This window comes from Filicampus tigris, chromosome 13 (genome assembly GCF_054856515.1).
Source record: "Filicampus tigris isolate MCC_2025a chromosome 13, RoL_Ftig_1.0, whole genome shotgun sequence".
Classification (NCBI taxonomy): Eukaryota; Metazoa; Chordata; class Actinopteri; order Syngnathiformes; family Syngnathidae; genus Filicampus; species Filicampus tigris.
The window spans coordinates 20763456-20787455 of record NC_141229.1 but is presented as its reverse complement, the minus strand read 5'-3'; the positions used below and the strand labels follow the sequence as shown (position 1 = coordinate 20787455).

Here is a 24000-nt window from a genome sequence, read left to right as displayed (position 1 = left end):
GGACCGATCCAATATTGACCTAAATGGCTGATGACGATAGAGTCCTCCTGTGCAGGGCCGCTGCTACTCCTTTGGGTGCCCTAAGATGAAAAGTCAGATGGTGACCCCACAGCAGCCTGATATAACAATTTTTCGTGGCCCAAAATGTTTTGTGCCTGTGTGTGGGGGGTGTGGATGATGGGTAAGTGGATATATACCGTTACAAGTTACCTGTTAAAAAATGTATTTAGCACTGTAATCCAAGTGGCATAATAGTAACGTAATGTAAATTAAATATGTTTAATTACCTTTGATTACTCCAATACCAGATGTGTTGAAAAAATTCAATGAAACAAAAAAAGTCAATACTATGTTTATTTTTATATATTTCTTATATCATATTCATATTATTTATGTTTAATATTGTGCATGTTTATTTTATGCTGGTAGAACCCTGAGAACCCACGATTGAAATGCAAAACACAAGAAATGGGAGGGAGACATATAGAAACTTGTGCACCATGCTGCAGAGATAGACAGCTAGATAAATAAGGTAGATGGATTTAGCAGATGATAAATTTGATGATAAGTTTCCTGTTTGTCGTTTATCCCCGTCAAAATGGGCATCCGTCATTGGTGGATAGGCGGACTGGTCCATCACATAGGCGATATGGCTAACTCTGATAATGCGTATAATGTTCATGAATAACCCTAAATAAACTTGAATTCAAAACCAAAATCAAAGGAGCACCGAACTGTGCCCTCGCGTTTGGTACCTGAGTTTATCAAATGCAAATAATACATAAAAGTAAAAATGACTGAAAACTCCTACTACTACTTCAGCACTCCAAGTATTTTTTTTCTAACACACGGTGCCTAAATCCCGAACTATAAGATCACTGCACACGACGACAGCGTACACTTGCAAAGCGGCGCGAGGTCTCCATTTTATGAGGCAACGAACGATACGTTGAATGAACCAACGGCGTTATCCGCACAAACCGAGACTTCGTTTGTGTTATGACGTAATGAGGTAACAAAACGTTGAATGAGCCAAAGAAATCCTCCAAACAAACCGAGCCTCATTTGTTATCAGTCACGTGACTTTGTTGGACAGACTCTGTCCGAGTCGGGGCTTCATTTTGCACACCCACTTTTGCTCGAGAAACACTCCGAAGCCCTGCTTCTTTTTGCCCATCACCAGTTGCCGCATCGCCCAATCAGCTCAAAGTATTGTACTGAATGTGCCGTCTTTCCAGTTTCCAGAGCAGAGCACCTTGGAGCAGTCACACCTACTCGTTGTGAGCAAACTACTCAACTTTCAAGAATGCCTTAATTCCCTAGCTGTGGTTTGAGTCATTGTCATGTTGGAGGAGCCACAAGCTGTGACTGAGATCTATGGAGTAAGATCGCTGTTAACGATTTGTATCCGTAATAGTAATAATTTGTCAGTACAAATTAAAATTGTGAGGGTTTGAATTGTTTTCTTGTGAGTACGAATCAAAATTGTGAGGGTTTGACTCCTTTTCTTGTGAGTACGAATAAAAACTGAGTGTCATTGTTTTGTGAATACAACTCTCGCTTCTATGACTACGAATCTTCACTACGCACGAATTGCCAGCTGAGGATACGAATCGGCGGCACGGTGGTCGACTGGTTAGCTAGTCCGCCTCACACTTCAGAGGTCGTGGGTTCGATCCCGGCTCCGGCGGTGGAGTTTGCATGTTCTCCCCGTGCCTGCGTGGGTTTCCTCCGGGTACTCCGGTTTCCTCCCACATTCCAAAAACATGCATGGTAAGTTGATTGGACACTCTAAATTGCCCCTAGGTGTGATTGTGAGTGCGGATGTTTGTCTCTGTGTGCCCTGCGATTGGCTGGCAACCGATTCAGGGTGTCCCCGCCCACTGCCCGAGACAGCTAGGATAGGCTCCAATACGCCCGCGACCCTTGTGAGGAGAAGCGGTATGGATAATGAATGAATGAATGAAAAAGGATACGAATCACTTTGAGAGGTGGTGTTGGGTCGTTCTCGCACAATTCGTTCAAAAAGAACGAATCTTTTCAGTGAACGTGAGTGAATGGATTACTTCCTGAAGTGATTCGTTCTTTTCTCAGTTCATTTGAGCTCAGCCACGCGCATGTTGTCAATCTTCGCAATCGACCAATCATCAGCCAACGTCAGATGTAAGCGGGATTTACTGAACATACTGCCACGCTATTGGGATTCACGAAGGAATCAGTGATGTCATTTCCCGTTCACCAACGATTCGGTGAGTGAACGTGTCGCTGCGGGGATCAGTGATGTCATTTCCCGTTCACCAACGATTCAGTGAGTGAACGTGTCACTGCCATTTCTCGTTCTTGTTCAACGATTGTTTTGATATGAATGATTCGCGATTCGCCAAGGGAGGAACCACTCACCAACGACAAATTGGGCGACAAATTTAAAAAAATGGCTTAACTAAGCATGGCCGGAGGTGTATTTTAGTCGGGCCCACTGATGGCCCTCATGCGTGCGACGTGCTCGTGGAACGGGGCGGGGGCTGACAATGTTTATGAATATGGCCGGAGGATCGCGGCCGGAAGGGTACCCAAGTCAAGGGTGGAGGGTCGCGGCCGGACCAGTGATGGGTCGATGAGGTGTCATGAAGTGTGTTGACACAATGACACACTGTGTTGGACTGTGTCACTCCATACTGCTGGACTTTAACTATCCCTTCAAGCAGACCCACTTGACAGACTGAACTGACGCCTATTTGATGACCGAGTCGAGTGTATACAATAGCATTCAAGCCTTTGCATTCATATTGTATTGTTCCATATTTTAATAATACAAACATGTATCATGATGTGAAAATGGGGATGCTTGTGCAATTTTTGTCATTACAAATTTTTATTTAAAGAAGAAAGTTTCTCCAACGTTTGAAAATGAAGTCTGTTGTGTTTTTTGCTCGCAATTTCTCCTGCAGTGGAGAACACACGCTCACACAGAACAGACGATGCTGCTGTACACAGGAACTCTTTTGCCAACAGGAAGAGGTAGGGATAGGAGGTTTGGTGGTTCTTCCAATAAACTAGTGGATCTTGAGTGCATCCAATGTTCCCCACTGCCAAGTATCTTTGGACTTCTGAAATAGAATCTGCAGTTGCACTTCTTTCACATCTCCTGACTTCACCGTCCAAATGATGCCACAGGTTATCTTAAAAAAATAAATGAAAAATTTACATTTTACTACAATTTCCAACAACAAATAATAATGATGAATAACATGCCGGATGTGGTTGCAGAGGGCTGTGATGATGGTCCAGGCTGGGCCTCGTTTGTGTGCCCGATGACACGCACAATTTCAGACCGCAGTCTGGTATGGCTTCTGTGCACCTCGAGGAACTGCGGAAGCCAAGTGAATCAATTCCTGAACTCTTCACTCTCTACAATACTGAGGGGCTGGAAGTCCTTGACAATGAAGTTCAGCAGTGCCTCATCAAGCAACTGCTTCCTGGAAGCTCAAATGTTAAACATGAAGTGGAGAATAAATCAGTAATAATTACTGACTGACAATTAATTATCAACAACTGTGAGAAAGGAAGAGAGTGGCTGTATAGCTGAGCTTACCCTGGGTGTATTGGGAACTTCATTCTCATGCTTGGCCCAATAGTGCCTCTGTCACGTGAGGATCGGGATTTGGACCCATAACGCAGACATGACACTGAAGTTGAACAGGAAAAAAATCTTTATCAACAAAATATAAAGTAACAACAGAGATCAGGACTGGAAGATAGTTTGCATTCTCACTCCAAAAAGGTTTGACGTACTGACAACGTGTCACTGACTAACTCAAACTTTTAAACTGTAAGACTATCAGGCCTATATGACATCATAAATGACAAAGCGTAAAGGCCCATAGCAACTGCATAGCAACCGTACGTCACGTAACAACCAGTCATAACAGCCTTAGCATCCACTCAGGTGCTTTTTGTTGTGTCACGCAGCTCTGAGTGACAAATGCGACATTTCACTTGCAAATAAAATGTGAAAAGTAAACTAAGAGTTATATATATCAGTACACATTAAGTATTTAATGGATTTTGGGTTACACTCCCCAAAAATCCCAGTTTACAATGCTGTACTGCTGAAATATTATTGACTGTCAGGATATCTATTTTGAAGGTTTCATGCACAAGCCAACAAAGTTGTGCACATTTTCATTGAAAATATTAGTTTCTATGTAATTATTTTTTTTTCTTTTATAGTAGCAACAAGATGGCTCATGTCATGCCTGAAGAACAGTAGCAGTATTGATTCGATCAAAAAGACGAGGGTAACACTAATTCATTTTCTTTTCAACATACAGCATATCGTCTCTCTCTTGTGAACAACACTTATGTCCAATTTTCATGTTTTTCATGTTAATGCGATGTCTGTAAAGCAGAAACACTCTTCACGTAAAAATAACAGTATACTTTGCCTGATAAATATTTTTATGTAATTATATTTTCAGAGGCGGCACGGCTACTGGTTAGCGCGTCCGCCTCACAGTTCAGAGGTCGTGAGTTCGATCCCGGCTCCGGCCTCCCTGTGTGGAGTTTGTATGTTCTCCCCATGCTTGCGTGGGTTTTCTCCAGGTACTCCGGTTTCCTACCACAATCCAAAAACATGCATGGTAAATTGATTGGCTGGCAACCAATTCAGGGTGTCCCACGCCTACTGCCCGAAGACGGATGGTATAGGCTCCAGCACGCACCGCGACCCTTGTGAGGAGAAGCGGTATCGATAATGGATGGATGGATATATTTTCAGAAATGTAGCCAGTCATGTCCAGGATGAGCTCTTTGGTGACGGTCGCAACGCTGACCCTGCATGCTGACTTGAAGTGTAACTGCAAGTCACTGGTGACGGCTGAGATCCAGACGGAGTGGGCTGAAAAACAGCAGAGTTGGAGATGGAGGCAAACACTGATGACAATCTAGATCGACGATGAACGCATGCCCTCAGATGGACTTGGGGGACAATGTCAATGACGGCGTGGAGATTGAAACAGAGCCACGAGAAAATGACAACATAGAAATTAAAATACTTGACAAAATTATGAGTACTAAATTGCATACAATACATCACATAAATACAACACATCAGAGTATAATAGAGATCAATTATTTCACCGAGTATATTATTTGTAGGCATAACATTTATTATTCAATATCATTGGACGCTATGAACAGGCAATACTTTTTGTGTGAACTTGTATTTATGTACATCAGTTTCAATCAGTTGAAATCTGATTTCTGACACCACACATGAAGAATTTACACATTGTTTGATACATTTTCTAGGGATGTGACGATTCATCTAAAATAAATTTAAACTGCAAAAAAAAAATTAGAAGAAGTTAACAATAGCTCAACAACAAAAGCTCTCAAATGATTTGGCACTAATTTTTCTCCCAAAAATGCCTCATCTCCCGCTGGAGAAAAAAATGATTGGTGCCGAAGAACGGTGAAATATGCTTACAAATCCGGTATTTCCTTTAGTATTTATAGGTAGTTTCATAGTATTAGTACATCTCAGTTGTTTTTTGGTTCCATTTTAAAATGCACTAAACATTCAGCAATAAAATATTTATGGCCACAATTCAATTTCAATTACTGGTACTCCACTAAAAACTTTTGTACAATACCTTGAAGAGTTCTAGCTGTAAGATACTGATAGTCATATAAGAGTAGCAGCTTGCTGGTGCGATTATGCCGCAATTTACATATGATCCGATTAGTCGACTAATCCGACGCCTGTTGGTGAATAGTCGACTAGCAAAATAATCGTTTGTAACAGCCCTATTTGACACTTGAATCTGGGCTGGAGTAAATCGTTACATCCAAAACATTTACAGTGGATCTATTAAAATAATTTCTGGAGAAAACGTAATGGGGTATGCTGAACACGTAGGTATGCAGATGATACTGCAGTGGACTTTACAAAGTGCTGTGGCTGGGCTGATTTGCTAAGAATGAAGAAACTACAAAAAAAAAAGAGGTCATTGTTAATAGCATTCAGATGGTTTTATATCATGCAACCACTTGTCAACATAAAATTGAGTAAATTCAACGTTTTTTTTCAGTTTACTGACAAACTATAATTTGATGCATATAAAACACACAATGACATTTCATATATTTTTCTAGGAATACACAATCACAAGTTTGCTCCATGGGGCGTGTAGCGACTCCAAGCAGCCTTGTCGCTTTTGAGAGAAAGTGGGTGGGTTGGGTACTTGTCTGAGGCGATGCTATTACGGTGGCTTGACAATTGAAACACTTGAGTCTTGAATGCGCTTTGATTGGTTTCATATTCATAAACATTGTCGGCCTATGTCCCATTCCGCCCCCCGGCCCCCCAAAAAAAGTGTCCGTGATTGACGTCGCTGCGGGAGACGCTAACGGCAGAGGCTTTTTAAAGATCATTAGCTGGCTAAATTACGATTCGAACCCGCTGCGGACACGCTTCAAAATGCGCCAGTAGTATTTACCCAACTGCGTGTTCCTTGCATTGCGAGCCCCGGGGTTGCATTTGTCATATTGTATAATTATTTAGGTCCAACAGACGGCCAGAAGTCACAGTCAAGTTACTTATTTATTTTGCACACTTCCCCTCCTTCCCGGCCTTCAAAATAAAAGCGTGACAGCAAACCACTATACAATGCAGGTTTGCTATGGCGTATTTCCGGAAGTAGGGAACGCCAGAAAAAGTGCATGAACTCCACCTTGATGTGCTAGCGTCTGAATATACTCGTGGACACAAATTGTTTTGAAACAAGTCGGGGGGCGTCACTTCAAAAAGGCAGCGACAACAATGGATATCGTGCCTGCTACAACCATAAAGGGACCGAGATGACTGGACGATGCATTTCATTTTATTGCGAAAACGATCTTGAAGGTGGCGGCTAAGGGGGAACGTGGGTGAGTAGCTTGTTTAGTAATGTTTACTTTACAGCAGCAGCAACGAGCTGCGTGGCTCATCCGTCTCCGTGTGGGAAACTGTATGTCATCGTAACATGTGGGACAGCAACGTGCACTCAAGCGTGTTTGTATTTCCTTATCGTCACATCATGTAACCCGTGCCTCCCACCTGCAACTGGGGCATACCATTACAAGAGGGGGCAGGGGGGACAATACCACAATCCCTATAACAGCAGCTGTCGCTCGCACAGACGCGGGAGTAGAAAGAAGCCTAAAAAGAAGCCTTTCACCGAGTAGGCTGAGATGAAATTTGGCCGCCTCGCGAGCACGTCACACGCATGAGGGCCAATTAGTGGGCCGGACTAAAATCAACTTCCGGCCATGCTTGGTCCAACCATTTTTTAAAATTTGTCACCCCCACCCCTCCGCCGGAGGGTCCAACCGGTGCGGCCCAGGGACGGACGGCCCAGCTCTGGTTTTAATGAAACAGTGGCTTTCACGGATACACTCTGGATGGTTTAATGGTAGCACAATATGGCATAATGAAACTGTAGTGTAGCGTGTAGAAAAGTGTAGTGTATGGCCAAGCGTGGCGTGGCGTAGCGTAGCAAAGCGAAGCGAAGTATATGGCGAAGCGGTCAACAAAAAAAAAAACGGCTACCCAGCCGACTCTCTCTACCGTACAGCTGGTAAGCACGCCTATTTAAATTACCCGGCATTCACCACTTACGACATGTGACCCAAGCACCAGTCCGTTACAATAGCAACCAAAACACCACGTGACATAATTCAATTATGGCGCCTACAGGGCGGATTCCTAATTTGCTCTTATTATGCATACTAGATGTTATATAGAGACTCAACTGTTCTACAACTAGGTACCAGTAAAGGCTGCTGGTGGTTTGGATATGCCAGAGTTGCCGAGGAGACGTAGAGTGAACTCCCAGTCAGCCCTGTTTTAATGTTAAGTCACCTGCATTAAAGCCAACGCCGATGAAGCTGACGTGTGTGCATATATTAATTAATATCCAAACATTACATTACCAACTCATAAAAATTATACACAACACACACTATCTCAGTGTCTACAAACATGGTATACTGTACTTATGAATATGTAATATTTGTACCAAAAAACATGTAAGGAGGACAACAACACACAGTAAGATGTTAAAGCGGATAAACCTCAATTGTGTCACTACATTTCAGTTTAAACTAGTTCTCAGTATAACAAAATTGCCCTCTGATATGTCTTCACTATACAAGAACTCATGTGCAACATTTTTTCTTCTTTTGCATTAAACACTACTTTGTTTTAATTTAGGAATACTTAAATTAATTAATCAATAAAAACGGAGCGACCAATTTAGCAAGAGCTATTAACAGTATCCATACATTTTTGTCAATGTGCTAAATTGTGGGTACATAGACAGATAAGTTTAAAACAGAGCTACATTAGCCAAGTACTAATGAACAGTGAAACGCATCATTAGATTGCAATCTATTGCCGTAACACTGAGTCCAAAGTTATTATTTGAGACAGAACGAATTAAATGTATATAAATGTTAATAAATTGGATATACACGTTGCTGACTTTACCTGCTGTGAAGATGCGTGTCCTGAGCCACGGGAAGCGCCGTCCGATCCGCCCGCCATCTGTTTTCTTATCTATGTATGCGCGGGCAGAGGAATCGCGGATCAATTAGTTTCCCTTGTGTTCTGCGTGACGTCATCCTAATTTGCATGTTGTCCAGTCGTCCTCAAAAGTGATTCGTATCATCAGCCGGCAATTCGTGCGTAGTGAAGATTCGTAGTCGTAGAAGCGAGAGTTGAATTCACAAAACAATGGCATTCACAGTTTTTATTCGTACTCACAAGAAAAAAATTCAAACCCTCACAATTTTGATTCGTACTCTCAAGAAGTCAAACCCTCCCAATTTTAATTTGTACTCACAAATTATTACTATTACGGATACAAATCGTAAATCACGCATATGCCTTTGACAGCGATCTTACTCCATAGAGATCGAGCTTTCTGACAATATGCAGGACATTTTGCCACATAACTGTAATTTTAGTGTACGTGCCCTGCAGTTTCAAGACACCCGGCCTGTGCGTAGTTTTATATATTACTGCTTTAAAAAATGTCCAAGTTATTTCGGTGGCAGCGTTTGTTTTCTGTGACAGAAGGGTACCAATAAGGAGGCTTATTAAGATGTAATGACTTTTTTTTTTAATCATTTGGCTTTGGATTCCTTCTCAAACGTAGTCAGGTTGTTAAATATTACAATTATTCAAAAAATAGAAGTGAGTCTTTTTTTAATCAAACTATTTATTTGTTCATTGTGAATAATAGAAAAATTACAGCTTTTTCCTTAAGGATGTGATGTCAATATAAACTAGAAGTGGTATAATTAACTTTACATTCAATACTTAAACCCACTTTGCCACACCCCCACCTGGATCTCAGGTGTGGAGGCCAAGTAGGTGAAACCTGCAATCAATCCTATTGGTGGTGCGCGCATTGGACTTTATGCATCTATTTTCAATATAACAAATATATAAATGCTCTCTACAATGTGATAACAGCAATGTTGTGTCAGGTCATAATACTTCATTGTCTTCAGAGACATTTTCATCCACTCACATACAGAGACACAAAACAGAAACAATTTGGCAACTGATGCCCATTCAGAACACAACAATATACCTTCATCTTTTCTTTATAGCCTTTCACTCCTCAAGGCTCAGGCTCACGGGTCATTTATATGACAATGTGATCAGACGGGACAGAGTCAAAGCTAAGTGACAACAGGCGAGTACATAAAACAGTCAGCCAAAAATGGAGATATCAAGTGCTGTGTTCAGGGTGCTGTCAAAACTACAGGCCCAACTAGTCAGTCAGTTGAGTTCACAAGGCTGCAGTTTGGAGCCATCAATCACCACCTCCAGTATACTTAACACACGTCTCACGTAGAAGTACATGTACAGTCTTGGATTTGCACTAAATCTTTGTTTGTGTGTATTAACAGATCCCAACAGTGATTTTTACATTTAGAACTAAACAGGCTTCATCAATAGGCATGCTCAGGACATAAGCCAAGCAAGTACTTCATTATAAAAACAAACAGAAAATAGGAGGAATTGAAAAAAAAAAAAAAAAAATCTATGTATATAGATCCTTCATGCTGCACGAAGTAAAAATAATTCAATTTAATAATTTATGTATTCAATTATGATGGTTGAAATGATGACAGGATGAGGTCAATGCAAGAAAACAATTTTATGCATTTAAAAAAAAAAAAAAAAAAGGAATGCATAAAAATGTTGTAGGTCCATGTTTTGGTCTCATCAGGAATCATTCCTGTGCCAGACAGCACATACATGTGACTAATAAAGGGCAGGGCAGTGCAATATAGTGCAGAATCTGCTCGGTGTTCATTCATGATTTGCTTTGTGTGACATCAATCATGTAAATAGACACATTATCTAGCTTTCATTCCCATGGCAACTGTCTAAATCCACTGTTAGCAAATCTTTCAATCTGGCATCTACTACTCAGAGTTAGTCAAATGAAAAGAATACCAGTATTGAAGAAGTCTTCCAATATGATATCAAGATCTACATGTATAACATTATAACAGCTTTGATTGGAATGTGACTGGATTAGTGGAGGTAGTCAGTCTTTTGAGAAGATGTCAGCCAGAAAAAGACAGAAAGAAAATATATGCATTCTAAATTAAATAACTCGCCTAATTCTTCATCTTGCCGTGTTGCAAACCTTGGCAACTGCTGCGTGTAGTAGCAGCAGTGACTGCAAGTTCACTCGACAGCAACAACTCTTTCTCCAACAGTGGCCTTTAGTACTTTTTTGTAAATAATACAGCACCAGTGAACTGATAGCCCGGGCACTGTGTACTGAAAAAATAGATACTGTACAGCGCTTAACAAAATCTTTGACCACCGCCGACTTTAAACGTGATTATTTCAATTTCAGTGTGCTCTTGTGTTACTGTTTTGGACAGAAAGGAAGAATTTCAAATGGAATTCACCTTTTTATACCGAAATGGGCATTTGGCTTCTTCGAAATGTTGCTAAATTGATCAGGCGTACCCTTCAATCACTAAAATGTTTGCTTTCCGCAATTTTCTCAACTATGATTTGACTTCATCATGAAAAAATGTGGTCATTTCTTTAAATAAACAAACTACATTTGAAAATTAAAGAATAACAATCATACTTAGAGAAAATCAACCCAAACACATTTTTATCAAGAATATGTTCCCAGCAGGCTCACGAGTTGAAACAAGGCATTCTGATAAATATTGCGTTTGTGGAATAAGAGTTAATGCACCCGTTTTTAGCCATCTCTGGGGGGGCGGCCATTTTGTCAATGCTGTCGACTGAAAATGACGTCACAACTGCTCAGGGCTCAGGTAACGACCAATCACGGCTCACCTGTTTTCTGAAGCTGAGCCGTGATTGGTTGTTACCTGAGCCCTGAGAAGTTGTGAAGTCATTTTCAGTTGAGGGAAGTGGCAAAATGGCCGCCCCCCTGGGATGGCTAAAAACGGGTGGATTTTGCTGCTTAACTCATATCCCACAAACACAAAATTAATCAGAATTCTGTGTTTCAACTAGTGGGCCTGCTGGGAACATATTCTTGAAAAAAATGTTTATGGGCTGATTTCCTCTTTAAGGGGAAGTCAACCAAACATTTTCTTTAGAATAATATGTTGCCAGCAGTTCCACTAGTCTAAACATGGCAATGTGATTAATATTGCATTTGTGGAATATGAGTTAAGCAGTAAAATCCACCCGTTTTTTGAATCTCTGAGGGGCGGCCATTTTGCTGAAAATGACATCACAGATGCTCAGGTCTCAGGTAAACACCAATCCTGGCTCAACTTGAGAAAACAGGTGAGCCGTGATTGGTCGTTACCTGAGCCGAGCAGTTGTGATGTCATTTTCAGTCAAAAGAAGTGACAAAATGGCTGCCCCCTGAGATGGACAAAAATGGGTGGATTTTGATGCTTTACTTATATTCCACAAACACAATATAAATCAGAATGCCATGCATAGACTAGTGAAAGCGCATATAACATATTGCAAAGAGTTTTTGGGGTTGGCTTCCCTTTTAAGCAAAACAAAGATTTCAGTAAAAGGCTACTACAGAACATGCCCAAAAGCGATGTTAACCATTACAAAAGCCTCAAAGAAAATTTCTCTTGCAACAGTGGCATAAACCTTCTATTAGGTGGTGGAGTATCAAATTTGTTAAGCACTGTCTGTCCGTGTGTGTGAGAGCACATCAGCGCAGCCATGCGCAGGGCACCCACTGGGGTTCGGTGTCCAGTTTGTTGATGAGTCTCAGCAGCTCAGCGTAGGCTTTGTCCTGGTCTGTGTTGACTATGATGGCATCGAACAGGTGACCCCAGCTCTGCTCCATCTCCCGTGCTCGCTCAATGATGTCCCGTAGCTCCTCGGGCTGTCCCAATCACAAAAATGAGCATCAAGAAGGTGCAAACACGCATGCCATAGCAATTGAGTTGGCAAGATTTTCCGCGGACAGATGAACCGGCACCTTGGGGTTCTTGTTGTCTTTGGCCAAGAGGGCTCGGAGTCTCTCCTGGGAAGGTGGCGCGATGAAGATGATGTATGGTTTTAAATCTGAACTCCTCAGCACCTTTAGGGCCTACACACGCAAACACACTGACTTCAATTCAACTTATAGTAACTCAAGAAACAAACTACATATTCACTTATACTTTGTAAATGTACTGTGCAATTAAGTACAAAAGTTGCTAGTTTAAAGCCATGCATAAACTTTGCTGCGTGTGTGTGTGTGTACACACCAACCTGAGTATGTAGACAGAGAACACATATTTTTCCAGTGTTGATGACCTGTCTCACTGAGTCTGTGCTGGTCCCATAAAGATTCTTCTCAAACTCGCCGGACTCAATCAGCTTGCCTAAGAAAAATATTGAAGACGTACGAACATGACATGTCGCTCGGTGCCTTAAAAGGCACTTTTACACTTCATCACTTCTTATTACTCTGACAATTGGTGAAAAAGCATCTCATGCAAATTGAGGTATTGGTGAGAACTTTCTTCCATCCTCATTTTGTTTCTCAATTACAGTCAAACTATACCCCAAAAGATTTTCTACAAAACTTGACTTCCAGGGTTTTTCCCTACATTCAAAATTGAGAGGCGGCTGCTTCCAGCTAAATTGTGTGCCCGCCTCCAGCCAGAACGATTGATATTTCTCAACACAGCGCGATTGATGTCCCTCTGCGGCAACTAGACGTATGTATTTTAAGAGCAGTTGCAGCATTCGCCAATATGGAGACGCTGTATCAAGCCAACCCGCCTCTCGTGAGACACATGTGGCTCTTTGCCCGGCTTCATGCGGCTCTTAAAGCTCTTTTATCCCTGAACTTGCAGCACCCCCGTTGTCATCCAGATTCATGTGTATGTGGTGAGGGGCGGTGCCACAGAATGGAGCGCTGCTTGGGCGGCGCTGCACGTACTCTGACGTCGCCAACGACGACGGCAAATCCCCTCGGATTGAAACATTCTACTTTACGGCGGCATTGGTGTTACATTAGAAAACGTTTCCTATAGGAGAGGGGCTGGCAAGCGATTTACTGCTACTTTGGCGGACTTATTTACAAGTCAGGACATGAGGACAATGGAGGAAGCCTGGATAAATAAAGTGAATTTAGTGTATTAACACTGAAAAGATACATCTTGTCTCCTCTTGATTTTCCTTTTTTTTTTTTTTAAACGAGCAAGCACTGGACTTTCTTTTGTAACAATGAAAGATACATTTTGTAAATCAGTAGCTTCACTGATTTGATCAATCACAAGCCTCAGTTTTTACTTCCTGGTTGGCCGCTACGTCAGCACTTCCAAATATGTGCACGCTGTTGCGCGTGTGATAAACGGCTTGTCCGAACGCGATTGAACAGATTACATTCGGCAAGCCAGGAGTGTTGCCTGCCAACTGGGATGGGAGGCGGGAAAAAATAAATAAATCATAATAAAAATATGATTTTCAACACAGGACGTTTTAACACAGTTTTTGTTGAATGTAATGACAACCCCACTAAAAAAAAAATAAAACTAAAAGAAAACAGCAAAACCAGCACAAATACACAGAAAAGCTAGCATCTTGTGAGCTGGCCTAATTTATGTGCGCACATATGTATAATGTGGCTCTTCGCAGTAACACTGTGACTCTTTGTGGCTCTAGTCTTATCAAATGAATGCTTTATCGTGATAATAGTCATTCTAATTGGAACTTTTTACTTAAAGTATGTTCCCTGTAACAGAAAGCAATTACCGTATTTTCCGGACTATAAGTCACACTTTTTTTTTTTCATAGTTTGGCCGGGTGTGCGACTTATTCTCTGGAGCGACTTATGTGTGAAATTAACACATTATTGTCATGGATTGTTAGTGCTGACTTGACTTATGTTTTGCCTCCCTCTGCAGGCGCTTTAGCGCTAAAGCACCTGCAGAGGGTCAGCACTAACAAGCCATGACAATTACTTCTATATCATTTCCCATGTTATTGTAATCAACATAAACAAACATAAGAGACATCCTAAAAGCTAATTAAAGTCAAAGTTAACGTCTAATGTTTTGTTAAACTAACAGGCCTTGCTAGTAGAGGAAGCCGCTTATCCAAACAGCTACAGCTACAGCTACAGCTACAACATTCAAACTCCACTGACTCCAGGTGTGCAGCGAAGTTGCCTGTTTATATTGTGAAACTGCACAAGAAACAGAAAATACTATCAATCTATGCATTACATATACATGTATTTTCATAGACATGAACAAGATGAGCCTATGCTAACGATTAGCGATCGCGATTACCATTAGCGATAGCGATTAGTATGTTGAGTCAACAACCTACAATCATCCACAATTCTGCTCGTATATAAATGTCATTACACACAATTGTCTAAGTTAGTTTCAGACGATGGTTGAACAAGAACAAACCACAAACAGGCAGTTGCCTGCCTCTGGCTGGGGTATTGCATCATGCAGCCACACACGTAAGGAGGAGCACACTCAGCAGAGAGGAGAGGAAGACATTTACGACCGAATACATAAATACTTTTAGAGACTTGGAAACATTCTACATGGTCGAGGATGAATAAAAGACTTATTTAAGCGATCTACAGTCGTTTTGGTGAGTTTAAAGTTATCTTACCGTAACTTTCTTGTATGCTACATGTAGCATCGTAGCTCGGCGGAAATTATGTATACTAAGCGCACAATTTCCTCCCAAAATGCGACTTATACTCCAGTGTGACTCATATATGTTTTTTCCCCTTTATTATGCATTTTATGGCTGGTGCGACTTGTATACGGTATACGGTAATTTGAATTGAGAGGATACATGCACGTCATGGCGCATGGTCAGGATGGTACCGCCTCTGCCTCAAGCTGAGCCAGGAAAAAGACAGACTTTTCTTACAAGATCCAACTTTTCTTTGGCAAACTATACTATCAAATACTGCTACAGATGTGGGCCGTTAATGGCAAATGAGATGCTGAGGTCAATGCACACATGGAAATGTAATTTTTCTAACACGTGTTTTGACATTGCAAAAATGAGTACACTCCAATGAGAGAGTAAAGATACATTTTAGATTAAAAATGTCTAATTCACCTTTGCATTAAATGACACTTTCTTCCCAGTTCAATCACATGGAATGTTTCTAATTTGGACCATTTCCAAAGTTCTCAACTTGACCAGAAACTGTCTGGCAATTTTCTGAAAATTTCCCAGCTCTTTGAAACCCATTTTACATCCCATACGTTTTTTAAGTGGCTCATCATTTGGCAGTTGCAAATAGTGAGATGGAACCTATGAGTTGATGTTAAGAAAGAGCTGCACGAGTAAAGGAGGGGCCTGCTGGTGGCAGTAGAATAAGTTTGAGTTTACAAAGTGAGACATTTGGCCTGTTTGATGGCAATTCAACTCGTCCTTTCCTATTTCAAATGGTGAAATGAAAGCTTACCAGCAGCCAGCTCTGTCTCAAACATCTGACGAGAAACAAAATGGTAATCTCGACCACCGAGCTCTACATCTCGCCGGCTCCGCGTTGTGTCTACAACACACAATCGAGTGGGTAATCAGTACACACACAAACTTTTGACCGCGTGTGGGTGTTGAAGTCTTCTTACGAGGTACAGCTCCAGCAAAGCGTTCTGGCTGGTTATTGAGAAGTCTCTGTCTAAGCTCCGACTGCCCGCAGCTGGTTGGCCCAATCAAGGCAATTGGCCGCTTCCTATTGGCTGGCTGGTGGTACAGGGCCATCTCCTCATAGGTCAGAATCTCTTCATCAATATCTAGGCCAGTTGGGGAGGGGGAGACAATAAACAATGCTTACACAGTGTTTCATCCATGACATACTAATTGCATGCAGGTTGTACCATCATTTCTCTGATTGTTGTAAAGCAGCTTCTTTCGCTTTCTCTTGTTCTTTTTTGCACACCATAACTTTCCTGAAAACAAAGACCATAAAAATACAGAAAATCAGAGTGTTATCCACCTCCCTGTCACCTCCCCTGCATGATAAGCGTTACATACAATTAAGGATTATAGGGCACTGTTTTACGTCGATTTTCTTTTTCAATCCAAGAAGGTCAATGATTTCACCATTAAAATGAATTTGCTTATTTCCTGTTCAAATTCATGGGCAAGAAGGGAACAGAGGCATTGCACTTTCAGTGCCTCGACTACGACTTCGCACACATTCACTGCCGACGCAGCAAGACGGCGCGTGCCCTCACACAAGACACGTTTTCTCGTTATATGGCCAAGAGACGATAAAGTCAGCAGAATTCGTCAGAATTCTTGACCGATTGCGACATGGATTGGTTTGATACAAACATCTGACATGCAGTTTATGACACATAGGTCATTTTATAATCGGAGCTTTCAAAACATGGTAAATAAAAAGGTAAGACCAAATGCTTTTTAATCCAAAAAAAAAAAAAAAGGGAGGAAAAAGATCAGAAAAAAGCAGCAATAACAATGAACTTGGCCTTAAATGAATATTCCTTTGCCATCACATTGTTGAGCAGTGCTGAATTGATTGAAGAAACGTTTCAATTAACATCAAACTTGAAATACAGGCTAATCTTTTACTTTTGGTTCCTATTTTTGTATCTGAGCCCAGAGGAGTCACGAACCTCGCCGCACGTCACCGGTGTAAACCAATTCAAAACATTTCATTTCACAATTCTGACATTTCCATGAAGACTGACCTGACTTCTCGGGCTCTTTGTCTTCTTCTATTGTTTGTTTCATGGCTTCTCTCTGCTGCTGGAAATTCTTCCCTATCACAAAAAGACAACAATATTCATTTACGGTAACATCAGCTCAAATGCTCAAGTTCCAAGATAAGTACTTGACGGCACCATAACTACCGTAGCAAAAAAAATAAAAAATGACAGCACCTGGTACCAATCCAGCTAGAGGCTGATTGTCTTCATCTCCATCCCGATATGCCTGCCACCAATTGGGGTCGGACTGGCTGATGATGTGGAGAATATCTCCTTTCTGGAAGGACAAGCCCAACTCTCTGCATGGCACGTAGGGGTCATCTGACGGGTCATAGTCAAAATGGGCTTTCACATGAACCTAAACGAGTGCAAGAGGGGATCGCGCAGTGAGATTTTGTACATCAGACATTCGCCTCTTTTGAAAATTGTCGGATTTAGCACACAAGCTATCACTTGATTTATCAAAGAAATGTTCCCTTTTGAAAGCTTTTGAATAATCAGCAATGGACATGAAATGTCAGCACTGCTTCAGCACTTACGACATTCTCTTTGACTGGGGGAGGTTTGCTCTCAGTGCTCGGAATGAGTACAAAGGTCAGCAGGCCGTGCATGTCCGCCTGAAACAAAGACATTTTAGAGACAAATTACGTGGCAGTTGTTGTTTTGCGCTTTTGCTGTGGAACTCCACATAGTAAAATGAGCCAATGAAGAGAACGATTCCAACCTTTAGGCTGCATTTTTAATTACTTTTTAACAGAACTGCACGCTAAGAAGACATACTTCAATACATCTGATGAAATCAGGTAAATATTTTGCTCATTTGTGTATTCTTACTAGAATGTCAAAGACTTGGTTGACATCTTTGCCTTTTATTTCAATGCCATTTATTTCCAATATTTCATCCCCTTCTGCTAAAAGTCCACTGCGTTCGGCTGCTCCTCCTCGAACAATCCTACTGATGATCACGCTCTCCATTTCATTACGCACCGTCGCCCCCTGCAGAAAACACACAGACCTGGTGTGAGATGACAGCGGCCACATTCTTTGCAGATAGTGTATGCAGACAGAGATCAGAGTCAGAAAAGATCACGTCAAGAAGGCACCTGTATTGCAGTAAGGTCAAAAATGAAGACAATAGACCTAGTTCATATATAAATAACATGAAAATTGTATACACACACACCAAGATAATTACAATTATGAGGTTGCAAGGGCCCAATTATAAAATGCAGATCATAAATGAACATTATTTGCATGGCATCAAATCTGAGGTACAGTATTGCATATGACTTACCAGTGGTATGTCTCGGGCCTTCTCTATGTGAACAATCTTGACAGCCTCTCCTCCCCATTGTGTCAGTGTCTCTGAGGGCCTGGTCTGTGGTTCCAGTTCCATTTCTGTCTCTGCTATGCTGTCATGTGCCAGCAGCAAAGACTGCAGCAATAACGACACAGACACACCGTAGGAATATAGTCACGACAATTAGCAAAAGAGGATTTTGTTAATTTGTTGACAGAGTTGAAGGGGGTGCGTCAAGTTGAGTCTTCACCTGGATGTGAATGTCTGAGAGAAGACTACAGAGTTCCAGACCGTCTTTGTTCTGACTTGTCTGGCTGAGATTTCTGACCTGAGTCAACAACACATGTCACATGTCAAATAATATATTCCAGTGTAAAAAGTAGGGATGTAACGATCAATCGAAAATCTATTTAAAATCGATTCGCCACGATTAATCGATTTGATTGTTAGAAAATCGGGGTGCTTAAATTCATCTAGAAAATGATGTCTTGAAACGTTTTTTCAGATGCGAAGCACATTTTGAATGTGGAGATCGAATTATGCGTTGGTGCCAAACATCATTGCGTATTGTGCTTGTGGATGGCTGCAGAACCACACTAGTGCACAGAGACAAGCATGGTAGCAATTTTTAAAAAATCAAATCGAATCAAAAATCGGGAACTGAAAATCGAAAATCGAATCGAATTAGGGCTTGAGTTACTTGTCACATCCCTAGTAAAAAGTGTAAGCAAGAATACGGGAGAATCTGCTGCTTACATTTTGTCAAACACACCAACACACTGTTCGTGTTTGTGTTGTTAGGCATTTGACGTTTTTTGGAGTGACTGAATAATAAGAGCTATACATCTGTTTAGTTGACAAAAATGTCTGTTGAGAGCTACAACACACTAATGGGGTGTCCATAAGAGTTGGCCATAATGGCCTGAAGCTCAAAAGATCACTCTGGAGTCAGTCATGGAGGCGGGACTTGATGGCGAGCACCTGCACCCTTAGGTATCGATCTGTCATGGTGAAGAAGGAGCTGAGCCTACCGATTGATCACCGTTCGCAGTCTCTGCTACGATCATGAGCTGTGGGTCGTGACCGAAAGAACAATATCGCAGTTACAAGCAGGTAAGTTTCCTCTTAGAGGGGCTCAGAGAGCAACCGCTGCTCCTCCGCATTGAGAGCTGCCAGATGAGGTGGCTTAGACATCTCACTAAGATGCCTCTCTTGAGAGGTGTTCTGGGCACATTCCACCAGTAGGAGGCCCTGGGGATGACCCAGGACATGCTGGAGAGCTGATGTCCGGGGGGAGAGGCAAGTCTGGGCTTCCATTCTAAAGGTGCTGCCCCCGCAACCCGACCACAGATAAGCGGAAGAAATTGATTGATGGACGACATTAAAAAAAAAAAAGGAAGGACATGTAACTTCCGTGATCACGACCCAAAATCGTACACTATGGCAAGTCTGCTGTTAGTCAGTAGATAACTATCTTATGATGTCAGCTAATGCTGTGCGGCCGTAAGGTTAGTAAGCCTCACTCCCCGATTCCTCAAAGTGGAAATCAACCCAAACACATTTTTTTCAAGAATATGTACTAGCCGGTGGGTTCAGATCTGGGCTTTTAGCCTACAAAGGCTAGCGTGCTCAAATCTGGAGCTGTGGTCGCGGGTTCAAGCACAAGATGACCAGTCGTTACATATTACCTCAAGTGCCAGCTGCAGTGCCTGGTGTGTTTGTGGGTATGGGGGAGAGGGTCTGTGCATGCTGTGGGCCACGGCATTATGGATCTTAAGTGCAGACTGGAAATCTGACTAGAAACAGAGAGCACATACATTGAGTAACACAAAGGCTAGGTTCACACCGCAGGTCTTAATGCTCAATTCAGATTTTTTGAAAAAAAAACAAAAAAAAAACAGATTTTTTTGTGTAAGCGTTCATATGATTGCTTTATAAATGCGACCTCGGCCTTGTCTGCTGTATGAACACATGCGTCCTCAAAGTGGCCCGCAGAAGGAGAGACGACGTCACTCCCGTCGTTGTTTGCGGAAGTAAATGTGCTCCAGCGTGTCAGGGCATTTATACCGTCAAGTGATTAGGTAGCAGGTAGACATAAATACAGTTATTTGGGGAAAATCACGAGGTGACTCTTTAATATTTAATTTCATGGAGACATCACTAACGATGACGTCACATCATAACCGTGCGTGAAAAATGAATCACTCTGCGCTGTGGCTGAATTACTACGATCGCCATAAATGTCCACTTTATGCTTCATGTTTCAAGGTGGATTAAATTAAAGTAAAATATAAAGTCAATAGTGTTACTCAAAACAACTTTGCAGATTCGATCCCCTGCTGCCAGCAGTTTCCCTCTGCCTGCGCGGAGCCCGTCAATGTCGGACATATGCGACTGGCCGCGAACGCGTTGGAAAAGATCGGATACGTATCCGATCTAGGACCACATATGAAAGCGGCCCAGGTCGCATTTGAAAAAATCGGAATTGAGCCGTTCAGACTGTCATAAAAAAATCTGATACAGGTCGCATATGGGCAAAAAAATCCAATCTGGGTCACATGTGCCTGCGGTGTGAACCTAGCCAAACAGGTAAAAACAGGAGCAATGTTCTGCTAACTAAAAAAAAGGCATTTCAGAATACAGTGTTCCCCCACGAGACCCGGGTTTTTACAGTATACACAGAAGTTCAAATTTAAAGTGGCACATCAACCACTTTTTGCAGCGTAATAGAAGGGGGGGGAAATTTTGAGCGAGAGAGTGAAGCCAGGTGCTGAGGAATACTTTTAAACATGTTCTAATAAGTTTTTAAACGTGTTTAAAAGGTGAGAGGGGGTAAAACATTTTTTTTTTTTTGGTCTCGCTGTATCACGGTTTTTCGCCTTGTGAGTCGGTCTACAACGTAAATGGGGGATCACTGTATGATGAACTACTGCATATTTGACTGGAGCTAAACTACTGATGAAATACAGAAAAAGTGGGTTGTCATTTTCTAAATGGTACTACCATGTTTTACTTCATGGCTGAATTTTCAAGGTCAAAGTTTTACTTCTTGTTATAATAATGAAATATTTCAATGCAGGTAAACCCAAACATCTTTTCTTTACAGTTACACACGATCACATAATACATTTTCACTTGATGAATAACGATCGTAGATAAACAACAATGTCCACAAATTTTAAGTTCTGACAAGACCATCTTGAATGTGCAAGAAGAACTACTGACGGTGGGCTGCGGGGCAAAAATAGCTTACGTTTCAAAGCCCCATGACCACCATCAAATTTGATAAAATGGTGCCCGGGAACCTTCTAAAAAACATACCCCCCCCCCCCCACGCGCATCTGTTGTACATTGGCGAATGCCCTTCTGCTAAACTGGGTAACTGGACTGAACTGTAGTACTGCACTTCTCATTGGTCAAGACAGATCTGTCTTAAAAGGGCATCTCTGATTGGCTAGGCTGAGCTGTTAATGTATAAAATGAAATACGATAGTGTCAAACAACATGCAGGTTTCCAGCGTGTGAAAAGGCACGTTATTAAAATGTGTATTTTTTTCTCGATATTTTGATGAAGGTTTGACTCTCACTGGGTCATCAAACGACACAATAAATCCACAGGCCACGGACTAATTACATTTAAAAAAACTAACTGTTCTACATGTAGTAATAATATGGGAGGAAGACAGACTGGGCTTTCCCACTACACGGTCATTTGGACAACATTTCCACTGACCTCAGATTGTATCTGTGTGTAGACTGGGAGTGGGGACCAAAATGTAGAGAATTGCATGCATTTGATTACTAGCTGTTGGGAGTGGAGTAGCTGCAGGTCAAAAGTAAGCGGAGGGTTTTTCCTCTTTAAAGGGGGAAGTCAAGTCAAAAATGTTCCTGACAATGATATGTTGTACACACAGCCATGAGTCTAAACACAACAGTCTGTTTAATAATCCAGCTATTTTTGAGGTCTCCGTGTCAAGGAACTTTCCTTATTGGACTTAGCCAAGTATTCGCCTTGAAATTGCCACTCGATTACCTTGTTAAGTAGCGCAAGAACCAGCTCTATGTCATTCTGACTCTGCTGGTCCGGCAGACAGCCGCGGACCTGCTTCAGTGACAGCAGCAATTCCTCCAACTCTGCAGGAAAAAAACATTGACATTACAATTCGTAGCCTTAACCGTGTAAACAATGGATTTGAGTTATTTCGACTTCTCGCCCAAGGGCATAATAAGAATATGGTCTTGCACCGACTGCCGCATTTCCCAGTGAAGAGTAGTGCATATCTAAACAGGACGGTCCCCAAGAGATTTCATTAAGTTGCTTCCAGGAGTCTCTCATGTCGGTCTCTCCCTCCCTGTGGAATTCCCTCCCACATGTTCTTCCTTGCATTCCTTCCACTCCAAGCTCTGCTTCCTCTTCTGCAGCCCTTTCTTTTCACTAACAGGTTCAATGATGTACGTACGTATGCTCCATATGTCAAACAATTCTCACCTCTATTACTTTATGAATACTAGATGAAATGCTTAGTGTTTATACCAAGCAAAGTGTGCTGACTGCCAAGCGGTGGTTGCTGTGACGTGTATGCGTCCTGCAGGAATGTGGGGTTGTCGATGCCAATGTGGGGATTCTGGGAGAGCTTCTTCAGTCTGAGCGAAGCGTTCAGATCCAGCTGCCGACCTTCCTCCTCTCGCCGACGGCGCAGGTCCTCCTAGCAAACACGGAAACGTCAAGCGGGCCAGACTACAGGATGTCTGGTTGCCAGTCCACAAAGTCTCTCGAAAAAACAGGCAAATAATCCCAAATACTGTCACTCTCAGCCAAAAAATAAAATGCATAAAAAGACATCTCTGAACTGAACAAGGATGGAATCAGCAATCACATCCTAAGTGTGTTTATTCTCGTCACGCTCGGTGTTAGGCATGAAAAATGTTTTTTTCAAGCAAGGTAAACAGCCATATTACCTGGTGTTGTCTTATTCGCTCCAGTTGAGCGGATCGGCGGACCGGCAGCGTCCGGCTGCCAAGTTCTCCTGGGCAGTCGACGGCCATTTCCCTGTGCTGCTGTCCTGCCCTCAGCTCTTCATCTCCTCCTCTTCCTCCTCCCTCTCCAGCAACATGGCCGTTCAGATGAGAGGTGGTCATCCCTCACACACTTGGAATCTCAAGTGTGAGTGACGACAGATTTCAGGCTTGCCCAGGTATATGTCACTCTAGAAGGATTTCTAGGAAGGGAGCTCCGCGAACAACGCAGCCATGTTGCCTACACCTGCGGAGAAAGCAAATGCCCCAAAAGTTTAACTTCTGGACAATTTTGTTCATGCCTTTTGCTTCGGAACATTGAGGTGAAAAAAGTGATTGTTCAAACTGGAACAATGTTATAAAAAGTAAAGAAGAATATATTCTTCAGAATATGACAAAAGATGAATAATGCATATAACGGTGTCATAAACAGATAAATG

At 42.0% G+C, this 24000-nt stretch overlaps 1 protein-coding gene and 1 long non-coding RNA gene across 3 annotated transcripts in view; both read right to left on the bottom strand.

Moving 5' to 3' along the window:
- Positions 1-2795: 2795 nt before the first annotated feature.
- Positions 2796-8596, bottom strand: LOC147137912 (uncharacterized). 2 transcript variants are annotated; one of them, XR_015089351.1, is made up of 5 exons: positions 8531-8596; positions 4722-4897; positions 3593-4615; positions 3253-3483; positions 2797-3179 (listed from the first exon to the last, which is right to left on the bottom strand). It is a non-coding gene; the product is annotated as an uncharacterized LOC147137912 (long non-coding RNA). The 2 variants fall into 2 exon arrangements; XR_015089350.1 differs by having other exon boundaries at positions 2796-3179; positions 3593-4897.
- Positions 8597-10195: 1599 nt separating this feature from the next.
- The window catches only part of pals1a (protein associated with LIN7 1, MAGUK p55 family member a), a 29472-nt gene continuing 15667 nt past the window's right edge, over positions 10196-24000 (bottom strand). The window contains exons 2-17 of the mRNA XM_086049796.1: positions 23504-23807; positions 23079-23250; positions 22578-22678; positions 20233-20340; positions 18795-18872; positions 18539-18679; positions 18079-18240; positions 17784-17861; positions 17419-17602; positions 17227-17298; positions 16390-16461; positions 16141-16305; positions 15975-16064; positions 12791-12903; positions 12516-12626; positions 10196-12419 (exon numbers count right to left, since the gene is read on the bottom strand). Of these exons, the coding sequence (XP_085905922.1) occupies positions 12243-12419; positions 12516-12626; positions 12791-12903; positions 15975-16064; positions 16141-16305; positions 16390-16461; positions 17227-17298; positions 17419-17602; positions 17784-17861; positions 18079-18240; positions 18539-18679; positions 18795-18872; positions 20233-20340; positions 22578-22678; positions 23079-23250; positions 23504-23683 (2004 nt within the window). The 5' untranslated portion in view covers positions 23684-23807 and the 3' untranslated portion in view covers positions 10196-12242. The remainder of the gene's footprint in view (positions 12420-12515; positions 12627-12790; positions 12904-15974; positions 16065-16140; positions 16306-16389; positions 16462-17226; positions 17299-17418; positions 17603-17783; positions 17862-18078; positions 18241-18538; positions 18680-18794; positions 18873-20232; positions 20341-22577; positions 22679-23078; positions 23251-23503; positions 23808-24000) is intronic.